General features: G+C 56.5%; 1 protein-coding gene across 1 annotated transcript; it reads right to left on the minus strand.

Annotated features, from left to right (window-relative positions):
• Positions 1 to 3,527: 3,527 nt before the first annotated feature.
• SIK1 (salt inducible kinase 1) lies at positions 3,528 to 15,005 on the minus strand. Its single transcript, XM_070597332.1, has 14 exons — positions 14,832 to 15,005; positions 13,541 to 13,711; positions 12,939 to 13,055; positions 10,140 to 10,203; positions 9,801 to 9,962; positions 9,538 to 9,662; positions 9,310 to 9,433; positions 8,430 to 8,653; positions 7,997 to 8,146; positions 7,433 to 7,555; positions 7,090 to 7,306; positions 6,247 to 6,522; positions 5,572 to 5,806; positions 3,528 to 5,059 (listed from the first exon to the last, which is right to left on the minus strand). The coding sequence occupies exons 2-14, from the start codon at positions 13,694 to 13,696 to the stop codon at positions 4,693 to 4,695; spliced, it is 2,340 nt and encodes a 779-aa protein (XP_070453433.1). The 5' UTR covers positions 13,697 to 13,711; positions 14,832 to 15,005; the 3' UTR covers positions 3,528 to 4,692.
• Between the last annotated feature and the right edge of the window lie 9,628 nt (positions 15,006 to 24,633).

Here is a 24,633-nt window from a genome sequence, read left to right on the forward strand (position 1 = left end):
CCCGCCAGAGGGACAGGGGGCTGGGGGGGGGGGGAGAATCTCAGAGCCCAGAGCACCCATCACTCAAATGTGCAATCGTGTGCTAAGCGATGTGCCAAAGCACGCTCAGCCTCGCCACTCCCCAACAGGCACGGACACATCCACAACGTCAACACCTGGCAGAACTCCCGAGCAGGTGGGGTCATCCACGGTACAGAAGCATTGGCAGAGCACGAGGCAGGTGCTGGGGCCAAGAGAGGCTCCCCAACACACGGCGCCCTCTCTGAGGCCTCGCTGGCCTCCTCATCTGAGGGGTGGGAAACGATTCGCAAGCACATCCATAAGCCCAGGACACAGTTCTAGAGTCCCACCAGGTCTCTGAGAGACTCCCTGAGCAGGGCTCCAATTTCCAACCTGAGAATCCTAAGAAGCGTTATAATAATAATAATTAATAATACTAACAGTAGTGATCATGGCACACCACAAGTCCAGAAGGAGCATGCGAATGTGGACTCGCTGAGCTAACAGCTGTCTGTTGAGGAGCCACACGTGCCCCACTGCCCTCGGGGCTGCCGGAGCAGAAGGAGGTACAGGGGTTCCCCCCAGGAGCTGACCACCAGCTGGGGAGCCAAGACGCACACACGTCGAGTTATCAACACGACACAAACACGAAAGCCAAATACGTCATGAGGCTGCCACATATCTGCACTTGAGTTCTTCCTCGTTTACAAGACTCCACGCCCCAAACAGTAAACTGGAATTTCCCTCCCTCAACAGCAAACGCCACAGAGCCTGAATTCAGCGGCTGAGCTGGGCCCATTTCCCAGGCGGACATGACAAAGGTGTCAAGAGCGCAGAGTCAGCTTCCCTGGGCCACACCCGGGCGAGGCTGGCGCAGGGGCGTCGAGTAGGGTGTTGCGCTGTCCTGGAAGTGGGCGGTGGGACCCGCCTTCCGTCAGAAGCCAGCCTGCAGCTCAGCCACTGCTTGAGATTTAAGATGTTAAAACTCTGTTCCTAAGTGAGCAGCGAAAACTGCCGGGACTCCTCGGAAAACAAGGAGACATTTGCTGGGGGCTTCCTTCCCACGACCAGGAGGTCCCACCCGGGCTCTCAGACCCCATCGGCTGTGAGAGAGGAGGCAGACAGGCTGGCTGACAGCAGAGGCTTCACGGGTTCCGGTGTTTAAGCAATACTTGATTTGCTGCCGTTCCCAAGGCCGTGGAAACGTACTCTGTCTTCACAGGATTCCCTGCAGGTCCCGCAGTCCTCTGTCCTCCCCCTCCCCCCTGGAGCCCGGCTGTCCACGAAGAAGCTACTGTCCATCTCTGGGCATCTCCTCCTGAAAAGAAATCTTTTTTCTTTTCATTGTGGTTCAATACACGTAACATAAAATCTACCCTCTTAACCATTGTTAAGTGCACGGTTCAGTGTCATTAGATACATTCACAGTGGTGTGCAGCCATCCCCACCATCCATCTCCAGAACTTTCCATCTTCCCCAAAGTGAAACTCAGTCCCTGTTAACCACCAACTCCCCCTCCCCTTCCTGAGGCCCCGGTTCAACAGTCTACTTCCTGTCTCTACAAATGTCACTCTTCCAGGGACCTCCTATAAGGGCACTCATACAGGGTCCGTCCTTTTGTGACGGGCTTATTTCACTCAGCGTAATGTCCTCAAGGTTCATCCATGTTGTAGCAGGGGTCAGAACTTCCTCCTTTTTCAAGGCTGAGTAATATTCCATTGTATGTACCGTATTTCCTTTATCCATTTATCCGTTGATGAACACTTGGGTTGCTTCCAGCCCTTGGCTGCTGTGAACAGCGCTGCCTTTGTACAAAGGTGTGCAGACATCTGATGGGGTCCCTGCTTTCACTTCTTTCGGGTAGACGCCCAGCAGTGGGCTGCCGGCTGATCAAGTGATTCTGCTTCACTCTTTAAGGAGCCGCCACAGTTTTGCACAGCACCTGCACACTGTGCTCCCCACAAGCCCTGCAAGAGGGTTCTGGCGTCTCCACGTCCTGGCCAACACTTACTGTACGTTTTTTTGTTGGTGACCATCCTAACGGGTGTGAAGAGGTTAAAGAACTTTTTCTAACCAAAAAATATTTGTCTGGTATCAAAATGAAGGGAATCCTCTGTTCTTTTAGCCGCCATATCTGCCCTGTTGCTGGAAGCTGGTCAGGCCAACGTGAAGAGACCAGGAAATAGTTTGGGTGTGAGATGCTCCCAAATCCTTGATTTGTAAGCAGACGCAGAGAACACTACAGGCAGAGGAGCCAAGAGTGGATGATGCCCTGGGAGGGGAGAACCATCTGAAAACAGACCTGAGCCTGCCGCCAGGGGAGGGCGTCTGAGGACCAGCAAGGCCCCAGGCACACACACTCGAACGTAAGCCTCAGGTTGCACCTCCCTGTGCCCTGAACACTGAGCCACTCATCACTACTGCTGGCCGAGTTCCGCGTAGTAACACTACGCTGGGGTGTGTGGCTAGGTGCCCGTCGGGCTGAATGCAGGAGGTGACGCCATGCCCTCCTCTTTAAGATCCGCAACTTGAATGAACCTGGAGGGCACAGCGTCTTAACCAAGTGGCTCAGAAGGAAGGAGTTCCCACAGAGACGAACCCAGGGAAGAAGTCAAGGGTTTTTCTCCCCAAATATTTTATTTAAATATTAAATTAAAAAACATACATCCACTAATCATTTGGCATACGTTTCTCATGTGAACATAAGAAATAAAATAATTCAGTTACGGTAAAAAAACAAACTATATACACCTGAACCAGATCACGCGGAGCCTTTAAACAGGCGGCCGCACTCGGTGCGCGGCACGGCGCGGTCGGGGAACCGGCGGGACGCACGCCGCACACACCGGCAGACATGACACGGAAACACGACTCACAGCAATGAGAGGAAACTACCGAGAAAGTAAAGTGCTTGTCGCGGGTCGGAGGCCTTTGATCTCTGGCGTTAGGACAGAGAGTCGTTTTAAAAGGGGATGCAGTTTGGCGTTGGGAACAACTGTGCTGCCTCCACGACACTGAAGGCGAAGGCCGCGGCCGCCCAGGACGTCCGGAGTCCCCCTCCTGTCTGTCTGGAACCTTCTCTGCAAGTCAGCACGAGGCTTTGGGGACTTCTTCGCGGCCAGGAGCGAGGACAGTCCCCGCCCGGTCAGGAACAGCAACAGGGGCGGCGGGCGGAGGGGAGCACCCAGCTCAGCAGCTGCTCGGACGCGGGCTGGCCCACCGCCCCGCCACTGGGAATCGGCCGTCTGTGGCCTCTACAGGTGCCCTGGTTCCCGCCCGCCGGCGCTGCCTCCTTAACACCGCAGGTTCTAAGAGCCGAAGTGAGCTGAAGGCACCTGGGTTGGCAAAGGGACGGGGACAACCGGGGCCGAGGGCGTGTGCGGCGTCCATTGGAGAGGTCTCTCGCTGACAGTGCCACCCCAGAGTTCACCCGCCAGGGAAGGACGCCCCTTGCCCCCCTCCACGCCCACCTGGTGCTACCAGAGAGGGAAATTTAAACCGGGAACACAAAAGTGTAGTAAAAAATATAAAAAATAAGTAGTGTGTATTTGTCTCCTATTTATATACAGACACAGTATTCGCTTGAAAAAAGGAACAAAGCTGGAACAACACTGATCTAACCTCTCATCTCACGTTCCTTGAACGGAAGCCTAACACGCCGGGGCCTGGATGAGGTGGGGCTGGCCACCCAGCATGACCCGGCCGAGGGCAGTGGAGTCACGGTGTGACCCCTCTGCCGCCCGTGCCCGCGCTGCTCACAGCCTCGCCATATTGCACATTCCCCCAGTCAGTTGTTCTTTATGGACCCTGATAATGAAATGCATCAAAACTCAATTAGCAGCGGAAAAGAGATGCACAGCAGGAGGAACCTCTCTGGCTCCCTGGAAGGCGCCTGGGCTCCACGCCAAGGGCCCTGGACAGAGCCCCACCTCAGCCATCCCGCCCCCTCCAGCTTCTTCCTTGTGGCTCCTCCGGAGAATCCTGGAAAAGTGACCCTGGAGCAGTTTGTAAAACTTCTCATCTGGAGTAAGAAACAAGGATCCTCTGGGTTCTGATGTCGGGGGAAAGAATTCCGAGAAATTTGTAGATTATCTTCTCCTGGGATGGCTGTTAGAGCTTTTTAAAAACTAATACATAAAGTGGAAAGTTCACAGTTTTCATTTGAAGCATAAATGTTTCAGGAAGTTGGAGGATTGTTAACTAAAAAAAAAACGTTACTAGTCCACACGTGCACACACACGCACACACGCACGCGGAGAGAGACGCACCCACTCAGTTCCACGGCCGCGGCTCACACCAGTTTCCTTGTCCGAGGCGTCCGTGGTTGAGGGAGGCTCCAGTCCCCTCCCATGGCCACCTGATCCGCAGTGGCGCTGGCCTGGCGAGCCCAGCCCAGTCGTCCCTTATCCCATTGCCCTCCTCCCCCCTTCCCGTCCACCCGCCCCAACAACACGCCCCTCGATTATTATTTTTCTCCAGAAAGTTTCCAGTCCCTGCTCATAGTTGCAGTTGCTCAGTGCAAGGAAAAAGTAAAACAAAAAGTAACTAAAAAGCCAAAACACCAAACGTATTGCTTGTTTCGCTTCTAGAAAGTTATTGGCTTTGAGTCCGGAAACGTCTTCACATACTCTGAAATTATTGCTTCGAAAAGTCGGCCGGCTGGTGCCACGGGGCGGGCAGCGGCCGTGTCCCTCACTGCACCAGGACAAACGTGCCCAGCTGGCCAGAGGTCAGGTCCTCCATCTCACAGTCCCCCTGAGGCAGCCCCGTGGGGTCGAACCTCGGGGGCAACATGGTGAAGGGCGGCTGTGGGGGAGTGGCAGCCGGGAGGGGGGCTGAGGTGCGGCTGATGCGCAGGTGGGCGTCCAGGAGCTGGGCTGCCGATGCCACGGGGGAGGCCCCAGCCTGCAGGAGGTGGGGTGGCAGCAGTGGGCCGGGCCCCAGCCCCAGCCCCTTCTGGAGTCCAGACACCAGGAGGGCGCCGTCACAGGGGCCGAGGACCAGCGGGGCCTGCTGGCAGGTGGGTGGGGCTGCCGGGTGATGCTGCAACTGGAGCAACCTGGGGGACACAGGGAACAGGAGGGGGAACAGGTCACTGCCAGCTCTGCGGCCGCTCCTCCCACACTGCCCGCCCCTGGCCAGGTTCAGACACCCCGGGTTTCCCCGGCCCCCGCGGGAGGGCCCGCCCCACGGGGCTGCTGGCTGGAGCTGCTCAGAAGGCGCGATGCTGTGCGTGAGTAACCCCTGAGCAATTCCTGACATTTCCATTCTCCCTCCTGCTTTTGGAGCAGCTCAGAGCTGCCAACCAGACGTGACATTTTTATTCACTGCTCCCCAGCCCCCACTTACGGGCTTCAAAGTGACAAAACCTGACTGCTCCCCACCTCCGCCACCATCCTCAGGGAGAGAGGCTGTCTGCCTCACAGATGTCCCCACGCTTGGGGGCAGGGAGGTGCGCTCATCTGATTACACGGAGCAGGGAGGGAGCTTAAGAGATAAGGTCACTCAAGAAAATCCCCGTGTCCATGAGTCCCCCCAAGGTCGCGGGTGACCGGCGCCAGGCGGGCGTACCTCTGCTGGTGCAGCACCTCCTCCAGCAGACTCCTGCCCTCCCGGCTGCTGGCCCCGCTGCCGTGCAGGCCTGGGCTCGGCGCGGGCAGCTGGAAGGCGTTCAGGCCACCCCTGGTGGCCCGGCTGGAGGAGGAGGGCTGGCACACCTGGCGAGCCAGCCCCTTGATCTTGTTCAGCCCCAGAAACCCTTTGGTCCGCGCATTCTTCCTCAGCTGCTGCCGAAAGGCTTTCAGCCCTGGGGAAGGTAAAATCAAGATGGTCTGCAGACCGTACCCCAGCCTGGGACCCACGCCTCCCCGGCCCAGATCCTGCTTGGAAGGAGGCCATGAGCAGTGCTGTGGGACACAGGAAAGGGCTGGGAGGGAGCCCAGGCACCAGGTGGGGGCTGCCTTTGTGGGGGGTGCCTCCCCGAACCAGCCCTCATCCAGGTCGGGAGCTGCTGCCCGGCATCCTAGTGTCTCTTGGGCTTTTAAGACCAGCCACCAGAAGCTGTGTGAGTTTGTCCCAGAAGACCAGGACATCCAGAACCCGGGCAGCATCTTCAGCCTGCTCCGCCTAGGCCCGGCGAGAGAACAAGGGAATGCCATCTGCCACCAAGGACAAGGTGACACCCTTCCAGGGCACACAGTCTGCTGGACTGGGGAAGGTGGAAATCAGCATGAAAGGGGAAGTCACCTTGAGTGAGTGAGGTGTCCGACGCCCTCCGGCCTTCCTGGAAGCTGACGGGGAGCGGGGCGGCTCCCCCCAGGGCCTCCTGCGCCTGGAGCACTGGTGTGGCCGACTGGGCCCCCAGGAGTGGTGAGGCCAGTCGGAGTGGGGAGCAGGTGCCCAGCAGACCCTGAGTGGCCAGGCGTCCGCTGAGCCCCACCAGGCCATCACCCGCTGAGGTCAGACAGCTGTCGGAGCTGGTGCCTTCGGAAGGACTCGCCACAGAGGAGGAGATGACTATACCTGCAGAAGGGACACGGCGCTTGAGGGGGCCCTCACGCTCCCCGAAGCCCACCGCGACCTGCTGGCACCCGGCAGCTTTCCTGGCGAGTCAGAGGTGCCGACGGCCCCAGGAGAGGAATAGGCTCTGACGCCCTCTCTGTGCCCCTGCGGTGTCACCCAGGCCCTGGGGCAGGCCGCGGCCCACTGACCGGGCACAGCTGTCCAGGCCTCTCACCTCTACCCTCAACCCTGTGGGGACGGAGGTGGTGACGTCAGAGGCCACCAGAGTCCAGGAAGCCTCAACAACCAGCCGCCACGGGGGAGCTTGGACCCGTGAGGTGGAGGGGCCTAGGCCAGGGACCTGGCCTCCCGGCACCTGGGGGCGGCTAAATGGCACACCACCCCTGCCACCAACAACCACACGAAGTGTCTAACCTGTGTGGCCTCTGGAGCTAAACAAATGACAAGTCCTGAGAACTGTCACCAGAAGAGGCTGCCCAGCAAAAAGGTGCATTCTGTCAGAGCTGCGCCCACAAACCCATGCAGTGGACCGTGATCTGGGCCAGTGGGGCCCAGGGGAACACTTACAGGGAGGGGCGCCCGGGGAGAAGCAGGTGGAGACCTCGGCCAGCGTGTGCCTCCGGCCTGAGCTGCTGGGCAGGGGCATCTGTGCCTCCTGCTCCTCCTCGAGGCCCTGGCCCTGCCTGACCTCCTCGCTGATGGTCGTGTCCAGCAGGCTGGTGGGGGAGATGGAGCGATGCCGGAACACTCCGTTGCAGTTGGTGTCCACAGGGAAGAATAGGGGCTGCAAGGGATGGACACGAGCGTGTGAGCCCTGGAGCTGTGGGAGACCGGGCGCAGGGGCCATCACCGCCACCAGGAAGGAGACGAGCCCACACCCCACATGCGCCCGGGGCAGGTGCTCACACACCTGGAGCGAGCTGTGGAGGTCACAGTCCATTTCAGCCTGCAGGACGGACTGCCCCAGGCTCTGGGGCTGCGGGCACAGCAGGGCGGACCGGAAAGCATCGCCGGGGAGCCCTTCCTGAGGCACCTGGGGGTCGGTAGAGGAGGAGAGACGCTGTCAGGGAGGCAGCTCTGGGGACAATCGCAAGGAGTGTCACAAGAAAGCCCACGCTAGCTTTGTTCTGGCGCTGACAGGTGTCAGCCGCTAGCTGGCCGGGCTCAGGACATGCCAGCCCTCCTCTTCAAGGCCGCGCTGTGTGGGGTGACCAGGAGGAGGTGCCAAGAGGTGGGCACCAGGGACGGATAAGGAACAAAGGGCCGCCAGGCAAGGCCTGACCCCTCTCCTCCATGCACTGTGGCCCACAGGGGAACCCCCAGTGCCTGATGGGCAGGAGGATGTGACCGAGGGGCGAGTGGGCTCAGCCTGCGTCTGGCTCCCAGGCATGTCCAAACAGGGATCCACAACTTGGGGGACACGATTCAAGGCAGGGAGACGGGGCGGGGCTTTAGAAGGAGGCCCTCCCCTCACCTCAAAGCCGCTGAGGTCCGAGCTTCTAGGCCTCGGCTGCCTGGCTGGGCCGGGGCGGGCCGACGGCTGGGCGTTCCGATACTCCTTCAGGCGCTCGAGGAGGAGGTAATAAATGGCAGCAAAGTGGTTATAGCTGCTGTTCTGCAGCGACTGGGGGAGGCAGAGGGGGGCGGGGTCAGAGCGAGGCCGGCAGGGAGGAGCGCAGCTCACATCGGGGGTGAGGGCGCCCCGGGACTGTCTCACTGAGGCTCCCTGACGAGACCGTTCTGCTGTTATTCTTAGGTGGCCAAGAATGTCCCTTAAAGGAGCGGACAATCTGGCCCTTAAATTAGCCCACGTTCCCACTTTAACTCGACTGGCCACTGTCTCAGAAAGAGAGCCTGTCCCATCCACAGTCAGAGCCACTGCAGGCCAGGGCCGGATGGGCGCTCACCTCCACCGTCCTCTGCCGGTCGACCCCGAGGGTCTGCATGATGCCCAGCACCTGCTCGTCGTAATCGCCCAGGTTGGAGTTGTAGCTGAGCGCGGAGAAGGCGGGGCAGGCCTGCCGAAGCAGGGAGGGGTCGGCCTGCATCCACCTGTGCTGCCGGATCTGGGCCACGGTGATGCGCTTGGCGGGGTCCACCACCAGCATGCGGCGGATCAGCGTCTCACAGTCTGGGGGGCACGGGGGGTACACTGAGCCCTGTGTGGCAGCCCGCGTGCCCACCACCCATCCGCTTCCCACAGTAGCCCTGCAGGGACAAGGCTCCCTCTGCATAGGCAAATGAACAAGTGACCAGCCTAAGAGCACCGGGGCCAGGAGCAGTGGCCTATGCCGTTGGCTCAGACCTGCCGCCGAGGAAGGCCACCAACTGAGGGATCGGGCCCCTGGGGGTGTGGGGGCACAGTCCCTCTATGTCCCCCAGATAGAGAACCACTTAGACTCCCCATTCTGCTATGACCACACACAATAGTAGGCAGCGGGTGGAATATCTTTACTGTATGGAAAAGAAAAGCACGTGTGTGGAGTGGGTGACACTTGGGGGACAGGGCCAGCGCCCCGAGTGCTGGTGCTGGCAGGGACTCTAGAGACCAGGCCTGCCTGGCAAAGCCACCTGCCCATCCTGTAAGTAGGGCACTGAAAGCCTCGGGGTGGGTTGGGTTACCCTGGCAGGCGTCTAGCACACACTCCCCAGAACAGGGGCTGATTCACGGGCCTCATGGCAGACTCAGAAGATGGCAAGCCAGCATTTCAGGAAATAACTCCTCCTCGAAAACCTGCAGCCCGGTTACCCAACCCTTCCCGCGGAGGCGCCGACCGGCTCACCTACCCTGGGACATGAAGAAGGGGATGCGGAAGCGGCCCTCCAGCACGCGCTGCCGCAGAGCCGGAAGGTTGGGCCCATCGAAGGGGAGAGACCCACAGACGAGGACGTACAGCACAACGCCGAGGCTCTGCGGAGGACAGACAGCGCGGTCAGCCCCGACACACCCCGCCCTGGTTACCGCTGGGGACCAGCCACCGGCAGGTGACACATGCCATGCATGGGGGCTCCTACCCAGACGTCCAGCTGAGGGCCTTCATATTCCTTCCCCTCGAAGACTTCCGGGGCTGCGTACGGGGGGCTCCCACACCACGTGGACAGAGGCTCTCCTGACTTGTAGAAATTCCCAAATCCGAAATCTGAGACAAAGAACCAGACGATGAAGTTACCGGGGAAATGACAGGGGCTGCGGTACAGAGGGATGTGCCCCCTGCACACGCCCCCTCCTGCAGGACGGCACTTCTGAGCGTGGGGACCCTCCCGGGCGGGCCCCTTGCCTGCCAGCTTGATGTCCATGTTGCCATCCAGCAGCAGGTTCTCGGTCTTGAGGTCCCGGTGAACAATGTGGTGGCTGTGGCAGTACTCCACGGCCGACAGAATCTGCCAGAACTTCTTCCGGGCTTCATTCTCGCTTAGGTGCCCGTTGGAAGTCAAATAATCTGAAAAGCGACAAAACAGGGCTATAGCCCCCAAATCCGGAAGTCTGGCCGCCGTCCGGGGCACGATGGAAGAACGCGGTAGAATTTTAAGAGCGGTAGAACCAAATATTGGAGGAGCAATTCTTGACAAGTTAGCGCCATTTGTTTTCAACAGATACTTGAAAAAGCGTGGCTTACCAAACATCTCTCCGTTTTTTGCAAATTCAGTGACGATATAAAGCATATCCTTTGTTTCCATAACCTAAAAAATAGAGACCTAAGGTTTAACCACACCAAAAGGGAACATACCAACGGCATAAATGATCCACTTGAACCCCAGTAAATTTTTAACTTCTCCAGGAGGAATGCATTCACGATTTTAAAAAAGGAAACGAAAGAAAAACTTCTGCAATAAAGAAACCAATGAGGGGACTCCTATTCAGAAAAGGAATTTTAAAAAAATCAGAGATGAATTCCGCAGCAACCTGCCTATCCTGACAGATCTTTGCTTTCAAAAAAGGTCTACGTGCCCTCGCATTTTTGTATCACCTGGCCTCACCCCCTTCGAGGATTCTGGAGGCTACAGAAGTAAAAGAAGCTTCCGGAGTTCTGCTAGGGCTTTCTTCTAGGAGCCTAGCAGGCAAGAGATTATTCGAGACGCCTGCCAGCGCAAGCTGAATAAGAGATAACGAGCGCCCGCTTCCACTTGCCTTGCCGACATGCTGGATCAGGCCATGAGAAGCCGCTTGCCGGGGAAGCCACGAGAGACTGCTCTGTGTGCAGCACACTACTCGGCGTGTGTCAATAGCAACAGCCAATGTCAAATACACTGTCAAGGTTCTCTTATTGATCGAGAATTTTATTTCACTTCGAAAAAATGTTTTAAAAGAGTTGAAAACATAACTAAGAAACTAAGTAAAATTCAGATCTTTGGTACTAAAAGAAGGAAAACAAACTCACATCTGTGGTATTTTAAAATATTTCAGAGGGAGACAGAGAGAGAATACATTCTTTACAGAAAAAGACATCTTCGGGGTTCAAAATATAGTTATTCCTCAAAAAAGATACTCTAAAGACAACTGCGTTGACCCAGGAATCTAACGAGAAAAGTAAACACAATGCAGTTTAGCTGCCATTTTAACTGCCCTTGCCCTCGACGTGTGTGGTAGAGAGACGAGTAAGACGACCACGAGTAAGACCTTTCCACAATTAAAATTAAGGGATGGAGAAAGAATTAAGAGTAAATATGTTTTGGGGGCCGGCCAGGTGGTGCAGCAGTTAAGGGGGCACGTTCTGCTTCGGCGGCCCGGGGTTCGCTGGTTCGGATCCCGGGTGCGGACGTGGCACCGCTTGGCAAGCCATGCTGTGGTAGGCATCCCACATACAAAGTAGAGGAAGATGGGCACAGATGTTAACTCAGGGCCAGTCTTCCCCAGCAAAAAGAGGAGGATGGGCAGCAGATACTAGCTCAGGGCTAATATTCCTCAAAAAAAAAAAAAAAAAAGAGTAAATGTGTTTCAAGTTTTAAAAAACCTCGAGGAAAGAGGGAAGTTTCACCAAGGTTCTGGAGCCTGGGCCGGCTGGATGAAAAGTGGACACTAGTGTCAAAACCAGAGTCCCAACAATCTCACTAAAACCTACCATCTCCAAACAGTTAAAGAAGCACACAGAACAGGGAAAAAACTCCCCCAGAGAAGACCCCTAACCAGGACCACACGGCAGGGCGCCTCGACAACCTGGTGACTCCATCCAGGGGATGGCCGGGGACCTGGGCAACAAGGAGGGAGCTCTGGCTCCTCCTTCCAGCCAAGGCAAAAGCACACGCCGCTCGGCCCTCCTGTGGAAGCAGGCCAGGCAGTGACATCAGTGACCGTGGAGGAACTTCTTATCAGGGCGGCACCACTCAAAAATGACAACAGAAACAAAACACCAGCCGGGCGCGCCTGCCATGAGCTCTGACTTGACGCTGAGTAACCCGGCATCGGGGAAACACGAGCCCACGACTCCACCGCTACCTGCACCTGAACCGAGTCCAACGAGGAGCCTTCAGGGGGAGTTTTCAATTACTATCCATCCTCCCCACACACTGTACACCCAGCCTTGGCAGCTGACACACACACACACACACACACACACACACACACACACACACAGGTCCCCTGAAATTTGTCTCAGATTCACGGGGTTTCATGAGAATCACTCAGAGGAACTTATATCCAACACAATTAGATGAAATATCGAGCGTTTGCAAACAACTCATATTTCGGCAATAGATTCGACTTCACCTCTGCAGAGTGGTCGGCTCCGTAAGAGATTCCTTCGCTATCCTAATTAAAACAGCACTTATTTTCCGAAGATACACTTTATTAGTTTCAACAGGAGAACAAAAATAAGTCACATAACAAACCAACAGACGGCCAGGGTGAGGCCTGTCCTTCACGTGGATTAAATGACAAGGTCCTTGCTCTCACCACGGCAAAAGTATTTTCATCTCTCCATTTCTGACGGAAGAGTTGAAACGGGGAAGACAAAGAAACGCTCCCTCTTGCCTTTGCAAAGATAAGTTCACGAAGACCGGTAACGGCAGCTGGTTTTAAAGTTTAATAATTATCTGCAAAGGCGGAAGTGTCTTGTTTCACTCAAATTCGTCCTTCTAAACTAATGATTGCAGTGGCAATACACAGATCTGGTCGTTTGTTTTCAGAGTAAAATAAATGTAACAAACGACCTCTATGCATTTGAAACTGGAACGAATTACGACACTAAATAAAATTTTAATGAGGCAAATCTCAATTTGATCCAAAAGCAAGAAAATAATTGTAAATACATCTGCAGAGCTTACAAATACCAATCTATCCAGCCTATACAACCAAATTCCTGACTCCACATACACCCAGAGAGAGGGGCGCCCTTCAGAATCTGCAAACTTACCTTTTGGAAAATAAAAAGCAACACACTTGCCAGAAGCAACAGTGAGAAGCAAACCTGAGTCCTTACCTGATAAAGCTTTATGATATGAGGGTGATTCAGCAGCTTCATGATCTGGACCTCACGATATATTTTCTCCAAGTTGCTTGAATCTAATCGTGTTTTATCGATTATTTTTATCGCAACCTACAGGTTTTTAAACGAAAAACGACGCTTCATTTTAAAAAGCCCCTCACTTAACCCAACTTACACACTTCATTTTTTTGCAGGCTAATTTCTAAAACACTTTATGTCCCCAAAAGGTCACAAAAAGTTGCAGGAAAAGAATAACCAAAGGAACCAATAATATTACTCCCAACAGTCAGTTAAGTCCACGTCTTCAGTCTTCCCAGGCCCACTTTACAGGGCTTGAGCTCCCCACGCCAGGGCTCTGCGCCCCCAGATTATCTGGTCATTATCCTCTTTGCTGTCCCCTGATATTTGTACAAATTATGCAGGATCATAATACTGTATAAGGCATTTTTTTCTTTACCAAACTAAAAACTGTCAGCGTTTAGACAGTGCAGGCAGGGAATCAATCGGCTGCCCCCAGGGGGCTGCCCCCAGGACCAATCACGTCCCGCCCCCACCCCCGCCCTCGCGCTCCGGTCCGGTCCGGTCGCCCCACGCACCTGGGTTTTGGTGACTCGATGCCGGGCCAGCTTCACCACCGCGAAATTGCCCTTGCCCAGGGTCCGCTCGATGTCGTAGAAGCCCACGCGGAGGGGCTTCTGCTGGCCCTGGCCTGAGCCCGCGGGGGCCGCGCTGAACTCGGACATGATCACCATGGCTCCGGGCCGCACCTGCCGGCCAAGCGGAGCGCTCAGCGCCGGACCCCGACCCGCGCCCCCAACCCGACCCCTCACCCCGCGGGGCGTGGACTCGCCTCCCACCCGCCACCCGACCTCGCCGCCGGCGGTCGGCTCCATCCCGATCCCCGATCCCCTTAGCCCCGCGGGGCGCGTGGACCGGATCCTACACCCACTCCCACTCTCCGCCCGCGGTCGGTTCCAGTCCGGTCCCCAGTCCCAAACCGCAGGGGGCGTGTACCCCGCTCCCACCCGTCCCCCGCCGCCCGCGGTCGCTTCCACTCCGGCCCACAGTCCCAAACCGCGGGGGGTGTACTCCTCTCCCACCCGTCCCCCGCCGCCCGCGGTCGGTTCCACTCCGGCCCACAGTCCCAAACCGCAGGGGGCGTGTACCCCGCTCCCACCCGTCCCCCGCCGCCCGCGGTCGCTTCCACTCCGGCCCCCAGTCCCAAACCGCGGGGGTCGTGTACCCCTCTCCCAGCCGTTCCCTGCCGCCCGCGGTCGGCTCCGACCCGACCCCCGGACCCCTGAGGCCGCGGGCGCGTGGACCCGCTCCCACGCCCCGCGACAAAGGGGAGCCCGGCGACGGGAGCAAGCGGCGTCCCAGCCCGCGACCCCCGTACGCGCCCTGTGGGGCCGCCGGAGCCCGGAGCGCAGAGACCCGAGACCGGAGCCCGGAGACTGGAGCTCGGAGACCGGAGCCTCGAGACTGGTGCCTGGAGCGCGGAGAGCGGAGCCCGGAGACCCCAGACCGGAGCCCAGAGACCCGAGAGCGGAGAGCGGAGAGCGGAGCCCGGAGCCCGGAGCCCGGAGCCCGGAGCCCCGAGACCGGAGAGCGCAGCCCGGAGCCAGGAGATCCGAGACCAGAGATCGGAGCCCGGAGACCCAAGACCAGAGATCGGAGCCCCGAGACCGGAGATCGGAGCTCGGAGCCCAGGGCTCGGAGCTCGGAGACCCGAGACTGGAGAGCGGAGCCCGGAGATCCAAGACCAGAGATCGGAGCCCGGAGACCCAAGACCGGAGATGGGAGCCCGGAGCCCCGAGACCGGAGATCGGAGCGCGGAGCCCGGAGCCCGAGCCCAGCGGCGGCCACCCTGCCGCGCCGCCGTCTCACCTCCTTCGCCCTCGGAGCGCGGAGGCTGGGACGCCGCTCGCCCCGCAGCCCCCGCCTCCCGCTCGGCCGCTCGCGCTGCTCCGGCGCCTGCTGCTCGGGCCGCCACCGCTCCCGCCGCTCGGGCCGCGCCGCATGTCCGCTGTGAGCTCCGCGCGGCGCCCTCGGCCGCACGCGCCGCCGCCCCGCCCCGCCGGCCCCGCCCCGGCCCGCCCCCGGCCCGCCCCGGCCGGCCCCGCCCCCGCCGCCGCCGCCGGACTGATCCAGCCCCATTGACGTCGCTTTGACGCCAGAGCGACGCGCGGCCGAGCGCCAGGCGGAGGGAGAGCGGGAGATCGGGCCGTTGCCAAGAGACGGGCGGCTCTGACGCGCGCGCCGATGAGGCCGTCGCCCGGGCGACCACGGGGCGGTGACGTCAGGGGCGCCAGCCGCCCGAGGCCCGCCCGCCCGCGCGCGTTCCCGCCGGCGCGCGCCCCCTACCGGCCGCCGTGGGCGCTGCAGGCGGCGTAGCCCTTGCGTCCCCGGGGCGCCGCCTCCCGCGTGTGCCCCTCGTGCTGCGCCCTCCCGAAAGGCCTGCTTCTGGGGCCGTCCCCGAACCCCCGCGGAGTGCTGCTCCGCTGCGGCTGCGTCCTCTTTGGACCCCTACTCCGTGGTCCCCATTATCGGACTATGGGTGCCATGTGTCCCCCAGTTTCCTTCGGAAGTGCTCGACCTTGGAGCCTCCATTAGGGGACGTACCAGGTGGGGTCCGGGAGACCTCACAGACTGGGGCCTTAAGGGGGTACCAGGTGACAGCACGTCAGCTCCCACACCCCAGATTGGCCCGCTCCATCCCAGAGAGGACCGGGGACCCGCTGGAGCATGGCAGTTGCATCCATCCGGGACCTTGGGGCAGCCCAACTTCGATGACACCTGCGCTGTGCAAATCTCAGTTGTTTAGCAACTTAGAAGCCTAAACACAGGAACTTGGTCAGCATCCTCTGACAACTTACCCCCAGCGAGTGCATCAGGGCGGCCCCGGTGCTGTGAGCCCCTGGGGCCCGCCGGGGAGTCCTTTCTCCTCCCGTCTTGTCCCACCCATGGCGGGCCTGGAGGAATGGTTCAGCCGCTCTGCCCATTTTCCATCAGCTGATCCTGGGAGGAAGTTTAGGTCCTTTTTAAGGGAATCTGCTTTGATGAGGGAACACGGCAAGAAGGAGAGAGGAGGAAAGGTGTTGTAGGAAAGGCCCAAGGGCTGATTTCTGGGAGGACCGGAGGTCTAGGTGGAAATGGACCTCACTGAGGTCCTCGGGTCCTTGGGACCAGAGTATTGGGAAACCCAGTTTACAACACCCTCAGTAAAGCGCATGACCGTTGTTTGTTTGTGTGTTCATTCGACTTGTGCCCGCTGAACAGGGGCCAGATGCTCTGTATGCAGACAACAGAAGCACCCTGCCCCTTGGGGTATCAGCCCCTCCCCAGAGGACCAATAGGTGGGGTCAACCACAGGCCAGGACTTTACCCCTTGGCAAGAGTGGACACTTGGCAGATCCCAAGGGGTTGGTTACTTTTGTCTGATACCTGGCTCACCTCGCTGTTTCCCCAGCATTGCAGGGGAGAGGTGGGGTGGGGACCTGTGCCCCAGGACTGAGGTGCCGGCGGCCTCATCCCCACTAAAGGGGAGAGGGGGAGAGGATGAAAGTGGCAGAGGGTGGTGATTTCCCTTGGTATCACTGCTTCCTGTGTTCCTTCATGCCTTAGAAAAATGAAGCTTTTTGGAGGGAAGACAGAGGGTATGGACCAATGGTATTATGTAAACATTAGGAAGGCAGCGGTTTGGGATTTAAATTCTGCGTCTAGCCTAGAATCATTTTTCCTTGTGTTAAATAAAATACCACTTCATAGAAGGGTGTGGGGAGCGAGGATTAAGGGAGATGGAGACAGAACTCAGGAACCTTCTTGTGGAGGCTTCCGTGTGAGTGGGCGGCGGCTGCAGCCCGGGCCGCCTGGCAAGGGCACGGTGAGGAGCTTGGCCAAGCCTCTCCTGCTGCACAATCGCGCACTGACCAAATATTTCCCAATCACCCCACCCTGGGTGGTTGGTTGTGGGTGCTTTGTTTTGAGGGCTTTTCAAGGACACTCATAGTCCCAAAGCTTTCCTTAGTCTTTCAAAAGCGCCCTCATTATCTGCCCTAGGTTTATCCTCTGAGAATTTGAAGGCATATTTTTACTTCCTTCCAGCTGAATAGTTCACAACCCCTTCCCTTCCCTTCTGGGGGTCCCAGAACCCAGCTAATGTGCTCCTAGCACAAGAAGCAGAGTAAGGATACCAGGAACCCAAATGCACTCACCTGTCCCTCGTCTGTGACTTAAGAGCTTGCTTCAGGCTCATCCAAGCGACATCCAGCATGCACCAGCTCCCCCATCCCCTCCCCCTTCCGCAGCCCAGGTCTAGCCCGAGGCTGTCAAAGGTCACAGGTGTTTGCAAACACCTGGCTGGCCGTTTGGAAACATTGGGTCAGCCCTGAGTAGAAGAGCCGAAGCTGCCTTCCCAGACAAAGGTCTCTGGACCCAGGTTCACGTGAGTGACACCTCTTCCAGCCCTTCCTGAGCTCCCAACTGTCTGATCAGCCCTGTGTGGGCATGGCCATTTCCCAGCCTCTGCGTGGGGAACCTACCCTTTGGAGAGTGCAGGCCGGGCAGTGGAAGAGGCTGACCTCAGGACAGCTGTCATCTGCCCTGGTGGGGTTCCTCCTGGTGTCCCCCATGAATTTGCTACTGATGGGCCTCTGCTTCTGAGTGTCTTTGGGTGTTGTTTGTCTTCTTGACTCCTGGAGGCCGTAATTCCTTCCAGAATCCTTGATTTCTTTTCAGATTTCTGATCTTCCATGTTTTGCACACATTAAGAGGGGGGAAAAAACCCATAGCGTGTGCTTCTAGAGAAGTAAAAATTATTTGAGGGGTTCTCCACTTAACATAATGGAAGAAATACTCTCAAAGTCTGCCAAGAAGGGTACTTTTTTTTTTTGCACGTCATAGATTTGGGAGAAATAGTAAGTGAGTTTTCTTTTCCATTTGGAATTTCTTAAGCCTGTCTTATAATTGCAACGTTTCTGGAATTCATCTTAACCGTTTTCAAATCTTGAGACTGGAGACCCATCAACAGGCAGTGGGTCTCTTTAAGAGGCACGCATTCCTGGCTGGCACCCATAGGTGCTGAGCATAAGCATGTCACAAAATTCTCAAAATAAATCAAGAAACACGGGGAGCAGGGCTTGAAGGCAGTATTTACATAAATGAATGAGTGCGCCCAGCCTGTCCCCAGTGGGTGTTCTAAGCCTGCTCCCCTCTGTGACTAAAGGTGGCGGGGATGGCAGCACCCCCTTCAAGACGGCTTTCCCCTCGTCACCAAGAGTAAGATGAGGCCCTTTTCTCTCTTGACACTGTCTTCCTGGATACCCAAGGCCCTTCTCTGTCCTCTTGCCTTTGTGCCATTTGGTTCTGTGTGGTTTATTTAAGGCATCAGCCCAATGATTTCAGGTATCAGAAAATAAGATCGGCCGCCAGCAGCATCCTCAGGCCTCAGGGGCAGCCCTGGTCCCTTCTGTGGCCTGCTGTGTTTGCAGAGCTCGACACTGTGCACACTGTGTCAGGGAGCTATAGCCCCTGGCCCGGGGCCGGCAGGTGGGAGGGAAGCACTAACCCTCAGGGGAACAGCCCTGTTGTTCACAGGCTAACTCAGGAGCTCGTGTGGACTGGCCAGCAGAACACCACCCAGCCTTCCGGCCTCTGGTGGCATCGCCTCCTACGCCACGCTCCCCTGGGATGCATTTGCTCCATGACTGGCTCGTGATGGCCATGTTCCTCAGTCCAGGCCCTCCGCAGGCTGGGAAAGAAGGAATCCAGGTCCTGGGGACATTGGGACGAGGATGCGGGGTCTGAGTGGCCTGGAGAGGCAGCCATGGGATGGGCAGGGCAGAATTCCAACATATGGGGCTTCATGGACACAGTGGCAGAAACTTCCCATTTGAAGACCAGTTGGCCCTTGACTCCAAAGTTCTAGGGTTTCTAGTTCCCATTCCTGTTTCTGCCACCAGTGAGGAAGCGCCGATGCGGCTAATGGGGTTGCCTGATGTTAAGCAGGGCCATGGTTGATACCACGCCTGAGGACCCAACTGGCTGTAGGAGGTCTGTCTCCCTAACCCGTGTTCTGAGGATGGTTGTCTTAAGGAAGCTGGAGGTGGGGCCACAAGACGGGGCACACTGAGCAGCAGTGAGGCAGCAAGGGCCCCAAACAGAGGCATCGGGACTTACTAGGGGTTCATTTAAGAAAAATGACATCGAGAAACTGGGTGGGGATGGTGCTTGTCCTGACAGCATCCTGGAGTAAACCAGCTGTCCTCAGATGGAAAGAAACCACATCCGCAAATGCCAGAGTTCTGCACCATTTTACTGGTGGTACGAAGTGATTGGGGAGGAAAGTTCCCACTCTCCCGCGTGGCAGGGCCTTGGGGGTGCTCTGGCCTGTGCGGACCGGGGGACGGGGCCAGGAACCCCACCATGGGGCTGGGGTGCGGCCCCTCCTTTCTCCTGGGCTTTCTTCAGGGGCCACACAGAGCACCCCAATTCCTTCTGGGAGACGTTAGGCTTCTGAGTGGCAGCTGTCATCTAATTATCTCCAGCGTATCCACTGGCGTCAAGCATGGTATACTATCTTTTTTATTTTTATTCAGTCATCAAAAAAATATGTGAGTTTCTACCCTTTGCAAGAACTGTGTAGGCACCACAAGCGAGCCTGGGTGAGCATGGCCAGACTCTGCCTTGAACTGTGACAGACAGACATGCTAGCAGGGAAGAGTGGGACGGGAAGGGACAGGTCTGAGAGAGAGGTGAGCTGGCATGGCGTGAGAGTGACGAGGGGGCCACCTACCAGTGTCTGCCCAGGCTCATGAAGCACCTACTGTGTGCATGCACTGTTTGGGCGTGTGAGCAGTGGGAGGGAACAGACCAGATGCCTTCTCCTGAGGGCCGGCATCTAGGTGAGGAGACAGATGACAAAGACGCAAGACGATGAGTAAGATGATTTCGGAAGGCAGCGACTGAGAGGAAGAAAATAAATCAGGGTGATGGAGTGGCTTGGCAGGGAGAGCAGCCTGGCCCAGGGGACTCCTACCGTTTCCCGGAGAAGAGACAGAGGGGTGTGGATGCAAGAGCGGAGGGGCGGGAGGAGGCAGCTGAGGGGGAGGAAGAGGAGAGAGGAGACCCAGATCAGCCCCAAGACTGGAAAGGCAAATGAGGTGAAAATACGCAGCCACTTGAGCGTCCATTTACAAACGATGGCCCGGATGGTCGTGTGATTCTTGGTGCCTGGGCGAGGGGGTTGTGGCATAATGGGGTGTCTGGGCTTACCCAGGGTTGGGGCATTCCAGGTAAGGATGACGATGGGGAAAGAGGCGAGGATGAGGGGAAAAGGAGTTTGGGATGTCTGCATGGTGTTGGATCCCGTCTGGAGGGTCTGGAGTTTGGCTTCCGAGCTGGGGGAGGAGGGAGTGAGGACAGGAAGCGGGTGGGGAAGTCCTGGGGGCTCTGAGAGTTTAAGCAGTTTGCCCAGCCTGGAGCCTGGGGGAGAGGTGGGGGACCCCCCGCACCCTGTTCTGGGAGCAGGTTTCAGGGTGAGCTGAGAGGGAGACAGGCAGTGACAGAAAGGGGGGACACTGGCTCTCTCTGCAACTTCTGCGTGGATCCGGGTCAACCTCAGCAGGACTAAGAGGGAACGAGATAAATGCTCCCTCGGGAGACTGGGCTCTTCTTACAAAGCACTCCATTTCCTCTAAATATAAAAATCAATACAAAGCGGTCAGTAGAAAATTCAGAAAACACAGAAAAATATAATGATGGAAACAAAAGGCCCTGTTGGTGCTATTGACAGTTGCATGTTTTTCCATCCAGTCTTTTTAGAGAAATAGTACTGAGACCCTACGATCCACGGTTTGCATCCCGCCTCATCCACCGGCCGTGTGGAGGAAGCGTCTCGCCACGTCGTCAACCAGTCATCGGAACTGTCCCCTGTTTAAACCTTTCTCCTCCTCCTCCACGCTGACATCATGGTCACTCCCATGAGCCTCTCCTCCCCCATTCTCCGGGAGACTTGCTTGGAGATGATGTGGCCATCTGAGAGGCATCGGGGTCAGGACTGGACACTTGGCCCAGCCAGCTCAGGACCGCCCAGCCCCAGGGAGGAGGGTGGTCCCTCGAGGCCAAGAGCAGAATCTCAGAAACCAAGGGGCTCCCAGACATGCCTGGGGACCTGCCCAGGCAAACACAGCATGGGAGGGGGCTGCGGGGGACGGAGACCGCCTCACCCCCCGGTTGCCAAGGTGATGGGAGACCTCTGACCACCCAGGAGGACACACGGCTCCCAGCTCAGCTTCGGGCTTTTTCAGTACAGCCTGCAAAGGTGTTTTCGTTCTTCCTGACCCGGTTTCCATGGTTTTTGGTATTGTTGTTGTGTTGTTTGTTTAAAAAGAAAACACACGGACTTACGTCATGAGGAGGCAAAGATGTCCTCGGCATCAACTAATAAAAATGACCATAAACTTGTCCCCAGGCCAGGCGCCCCATAAGGATACCTCACAGGTACAGTGTGACAACAAATGAGCCATGCAAAGATGGAGGAGGAGAGACGAAGTCCAGTGGCGCTAGCACACCATGGCCGTGCCTGCATCTCCACAGTGGTCCCTGCCAAACCAGAAAGAACGAAAGTTTGGTGGGGATAAAAATGGTACATTTTTCTTGTACAGCATAGCTCAACCCAAAACTGCTGAGAACGGGGAGAGTTGTAACTGGGGCAGAGGCTCTCGGGGCCAGCCAGACCGGGACAAAGGCCCGTCCAGCCCTGCCTCAGAGCCAAGACTCTCTAGGTCACTCCAAGGCCTGGAAGGACGTTTCCAGAAACTTCTTCCCACACATAAACCACAGACCCCAAATCAGCAGGCCAGGTTCAGGACCTGGCCCCCCAGGTTTGAACCACAGAAGTCTCAGATCCCCAAACCAGCGGGGTCACCTCTGTTTTCTCGGAACCGGATGCAGGTGCGTGGAGAACACAGCCGGCGACTTCCAGCTTCCTTCGATGCTGTCTGAGAGCACAACAGACGTTACATGACGATGCGATATAATGTGATCTCTGTGGAATCCAAGAGGTTTAGGCACCTAAAATAAGAGTGGATGCGCTAGGGACCCAGGCATTCCCAGCCTGCTTTAGCACTGCTCCCGTCAGGACAGAGGGAGTCCCGGCGCTCTCTTGGGGAGAGTCCACCCTCCGCCCAGGCTTGCGAATACCACACAGGGCTCCGGGCTGACTTGGGGACACTTGGGTTCCCAAAGATCCCTCTCCCCTTGTTGCCAGGGGCCAGTGGCACAGAGCAGGCTCCCAGGACCCGGGGACCGGTCAGTAGCAGCCAGGGTAATGGAAGCAAGCTAGGCTTTGTCGACTCTGAGGTCGGCTCACAGCCCAGTTCCCACTGTCCCTGCTGGGCAGCCTGGGTCCAGCCTGGGCCTCGGTCTCTTTGTCGATGGTGTGGTTCCAGTACCCCCCAGTTGGTGTGAGGAGTTCATGAGGGGCTCTTGAGAACCACTCAGTGCAGGGAAGGCCTACAGCGCACAGCTTTACAATGAGAGGATATCCAGAGAAGCTGGTAGCATAGGGACACCCAGTGCATGGGGCCCACAGGAGTGAGGGAGGGCGGGGCAGGGACCAAACACTGGGCTGGGAGAGGTATCTCAGGAGCAGGTTCAGCCAAGCAGGCCAGAGACACAGGCTGTCACACAGCCGGGGTGGGGGCGTGGGGGGAATGGAGCAGAAACAGGAGTGTGTGGGGCTGGCCTGGTGGTGTAGTGGTTAAGTTCGTGCACTCCACTTCAGTCGCCTAGGGTTCATGAGTTCGGTTCCCAGATGCAGACCTACACCTTGCTCATCAAGCCATGCTGTGGTGGTATCTCACATACAAAATAAAGGAAGATTGGCACAGATGTTAGCTCAGGGCCAATCTTCCTCACCAAGAAAAAAAGAAACAGGAGTGTGTGAATTGAGGCATCTTGTCCTGCCTCTGCCTGGCCCCTGAACTAAATTCACCCTGACAATGCCTGCTCCCCATTTCTCCACTCTGGGAGTGCTTCCTCCAGGTCCCCCAACCTAATGCTGGGCCACTTATAAAGAATGCCAAGGAGTTAGGAACGGGGCAAGCAGTGTCCCTCCAGGCAGAGTGTCTCCGGACAGGGTGCCAGAGGGATGCAGCTCTCCTGGCTGCCACCCTTAGTCCTCGGGTCGAGGGCAACAACCTCTCAGCTTCCTGGCCTCACCTCTGAAGAGCCGGACAGACTGGGACTGGGCTGACAGCCTGGCCCCACTTCCCAGGGCAATCAGCAGGCTGGGCCGCAACCTGCCTCTGTCTCTTTATTGGCTTGTTTACACACATGCATATGTACGGGGGTGTGGCTAGCACAGGCGTCATAAAGACTTGCACACCTGCACAGAGTAAGCTGTTCTCCTGGGAGGAGGCCCAGGGCAGGGCGGGACGGGGGGCCACGCCCTGGACACTGGAATTCATGCGCTGGCCGTGTTCTCCTCGCTCTGGGGAGAAGCCCCAGACACTGCCCCCCCCAATCACAACGTATGAAAACTTGGGTAAGACAGGCTCTGCAGCTTGGCGAAGGCCTGGGGGGTGTTAGAAAGCAGTCACTGCATTTGTCTGCTCCTCAGGTTTCACCTAGAATTACATCTTTGCTACCAAATTAAAATCGCTTTGTTACTTCAAATATGCAATAAGTTTTGTGGTCTCTCTTGGCCATTATTGTTACGTCTTGGATTTTCAAAGATTGTTTCTTCTACAACCAAGGGAGTTTAGATCAAAAGTGAGTCATTACATTAAGTAACTTGAAATTTTAAAACTTCTTTCCTGATGATGACATTGAATATATAAGGACTATATAAGGGATATATGTAATAAAAATCTGTAAGAAATAATAATCAATCAAGTTAAGATGATCCATAATTCTACCCCCCAGATACCACCACCATTATTGTTTTGGTGTATTTTTTCTGGTTATATAAATACATGTTATAGATCTTTTAAAAATGAATTTGGATTATACCCCATGTGAAGAGTTTTATATCCTGTGTTTTCTACTTCTGTAAAGAGAATTTTCTTGCGTCATATATTATTTAAAGACATTATTTTAATGTCTAATATTCCATTACGTCTAACATTTATTTAACATTTCTCCTATTTTTAGACATTTGTTGTTTTCACACATTATTATAAACAGTTATTAGGAGCATCTTTTCCAGATCTCTTAATTCCTATGTGAAATTTTTCCTTAGGATAAAGCCTTAAAAGTGAAATTACCGAGTTTGAGATGACGAATCCTCTTAAAGGCTTGGGTGCCTTTTGACAGACTGCTAGGATGCTCCTGACTTTAAACCCCGTCATCATTTAAGAATTTTCAGGGGCCGGCCCCGTTGCCGAGTGGTTAAGTTCGCGCGCTCCGCTTCGGTGGCCCAGGGTTTCACAAGTTTGGATCCTGGGCACGGACATGGCACCACTCATCAAGCCACGCTGAGGTGGCATCCCACATAGCACAACCAGAGGCACTCACAACTAGAACACACAGCTATGTACTGAGGGGCTTTGGGGAGGAAAAAGAAGAAAACAAAAAGAAGATTGGCAACAGTTGTTAGCTCAGGTGCCAATCTTTGGAAAAAAAAAAAAAGAATTTTCATTTACAGAGTATTTTGCTCATTGCAGAAGTGGGAATAGTATCTGCGTTA

This window comes from Equus przewalskii, chromosome 27, assembly GCF_037783145.1.
Source record: "Equus przewalskii isolate Varuska chromosome 27, EquPr2, whole genome shotgun sequence".
Classification (NCBI taxonomy): domain Eukaryota; kingdom Metazoa; phylum Chordata; class Mammalia; order Perissodactyla; family Equidae; genus Equus; species Equus przewalskii.

Bases quoted from the DNA above. Each gene is read 5' to 3' on its own strand.
- SIK1 (XM_070597332.1), bottom strand. From the start codon at position 13,696: ATGGTGATCATGTCCGAGTTCAGCGCGGCCCCCGCGGGCTCAGGCCAG. The intron at 8,654-9,309 runs GTAGGTGAGCCG...CGTGCCCCCCAG, and splicing joins CCCCTTCTTCATGTCCCAGG to ACTGTGAGACGCTGATCCGC. The intron at 7,556-7,996 runs GTGAGGGGAGGG...ACCGACCCCCAG, and splicing joins CGGACCTCAGCGGCTTTGAG to GTGCCTCAGGAAGGGCTCCC.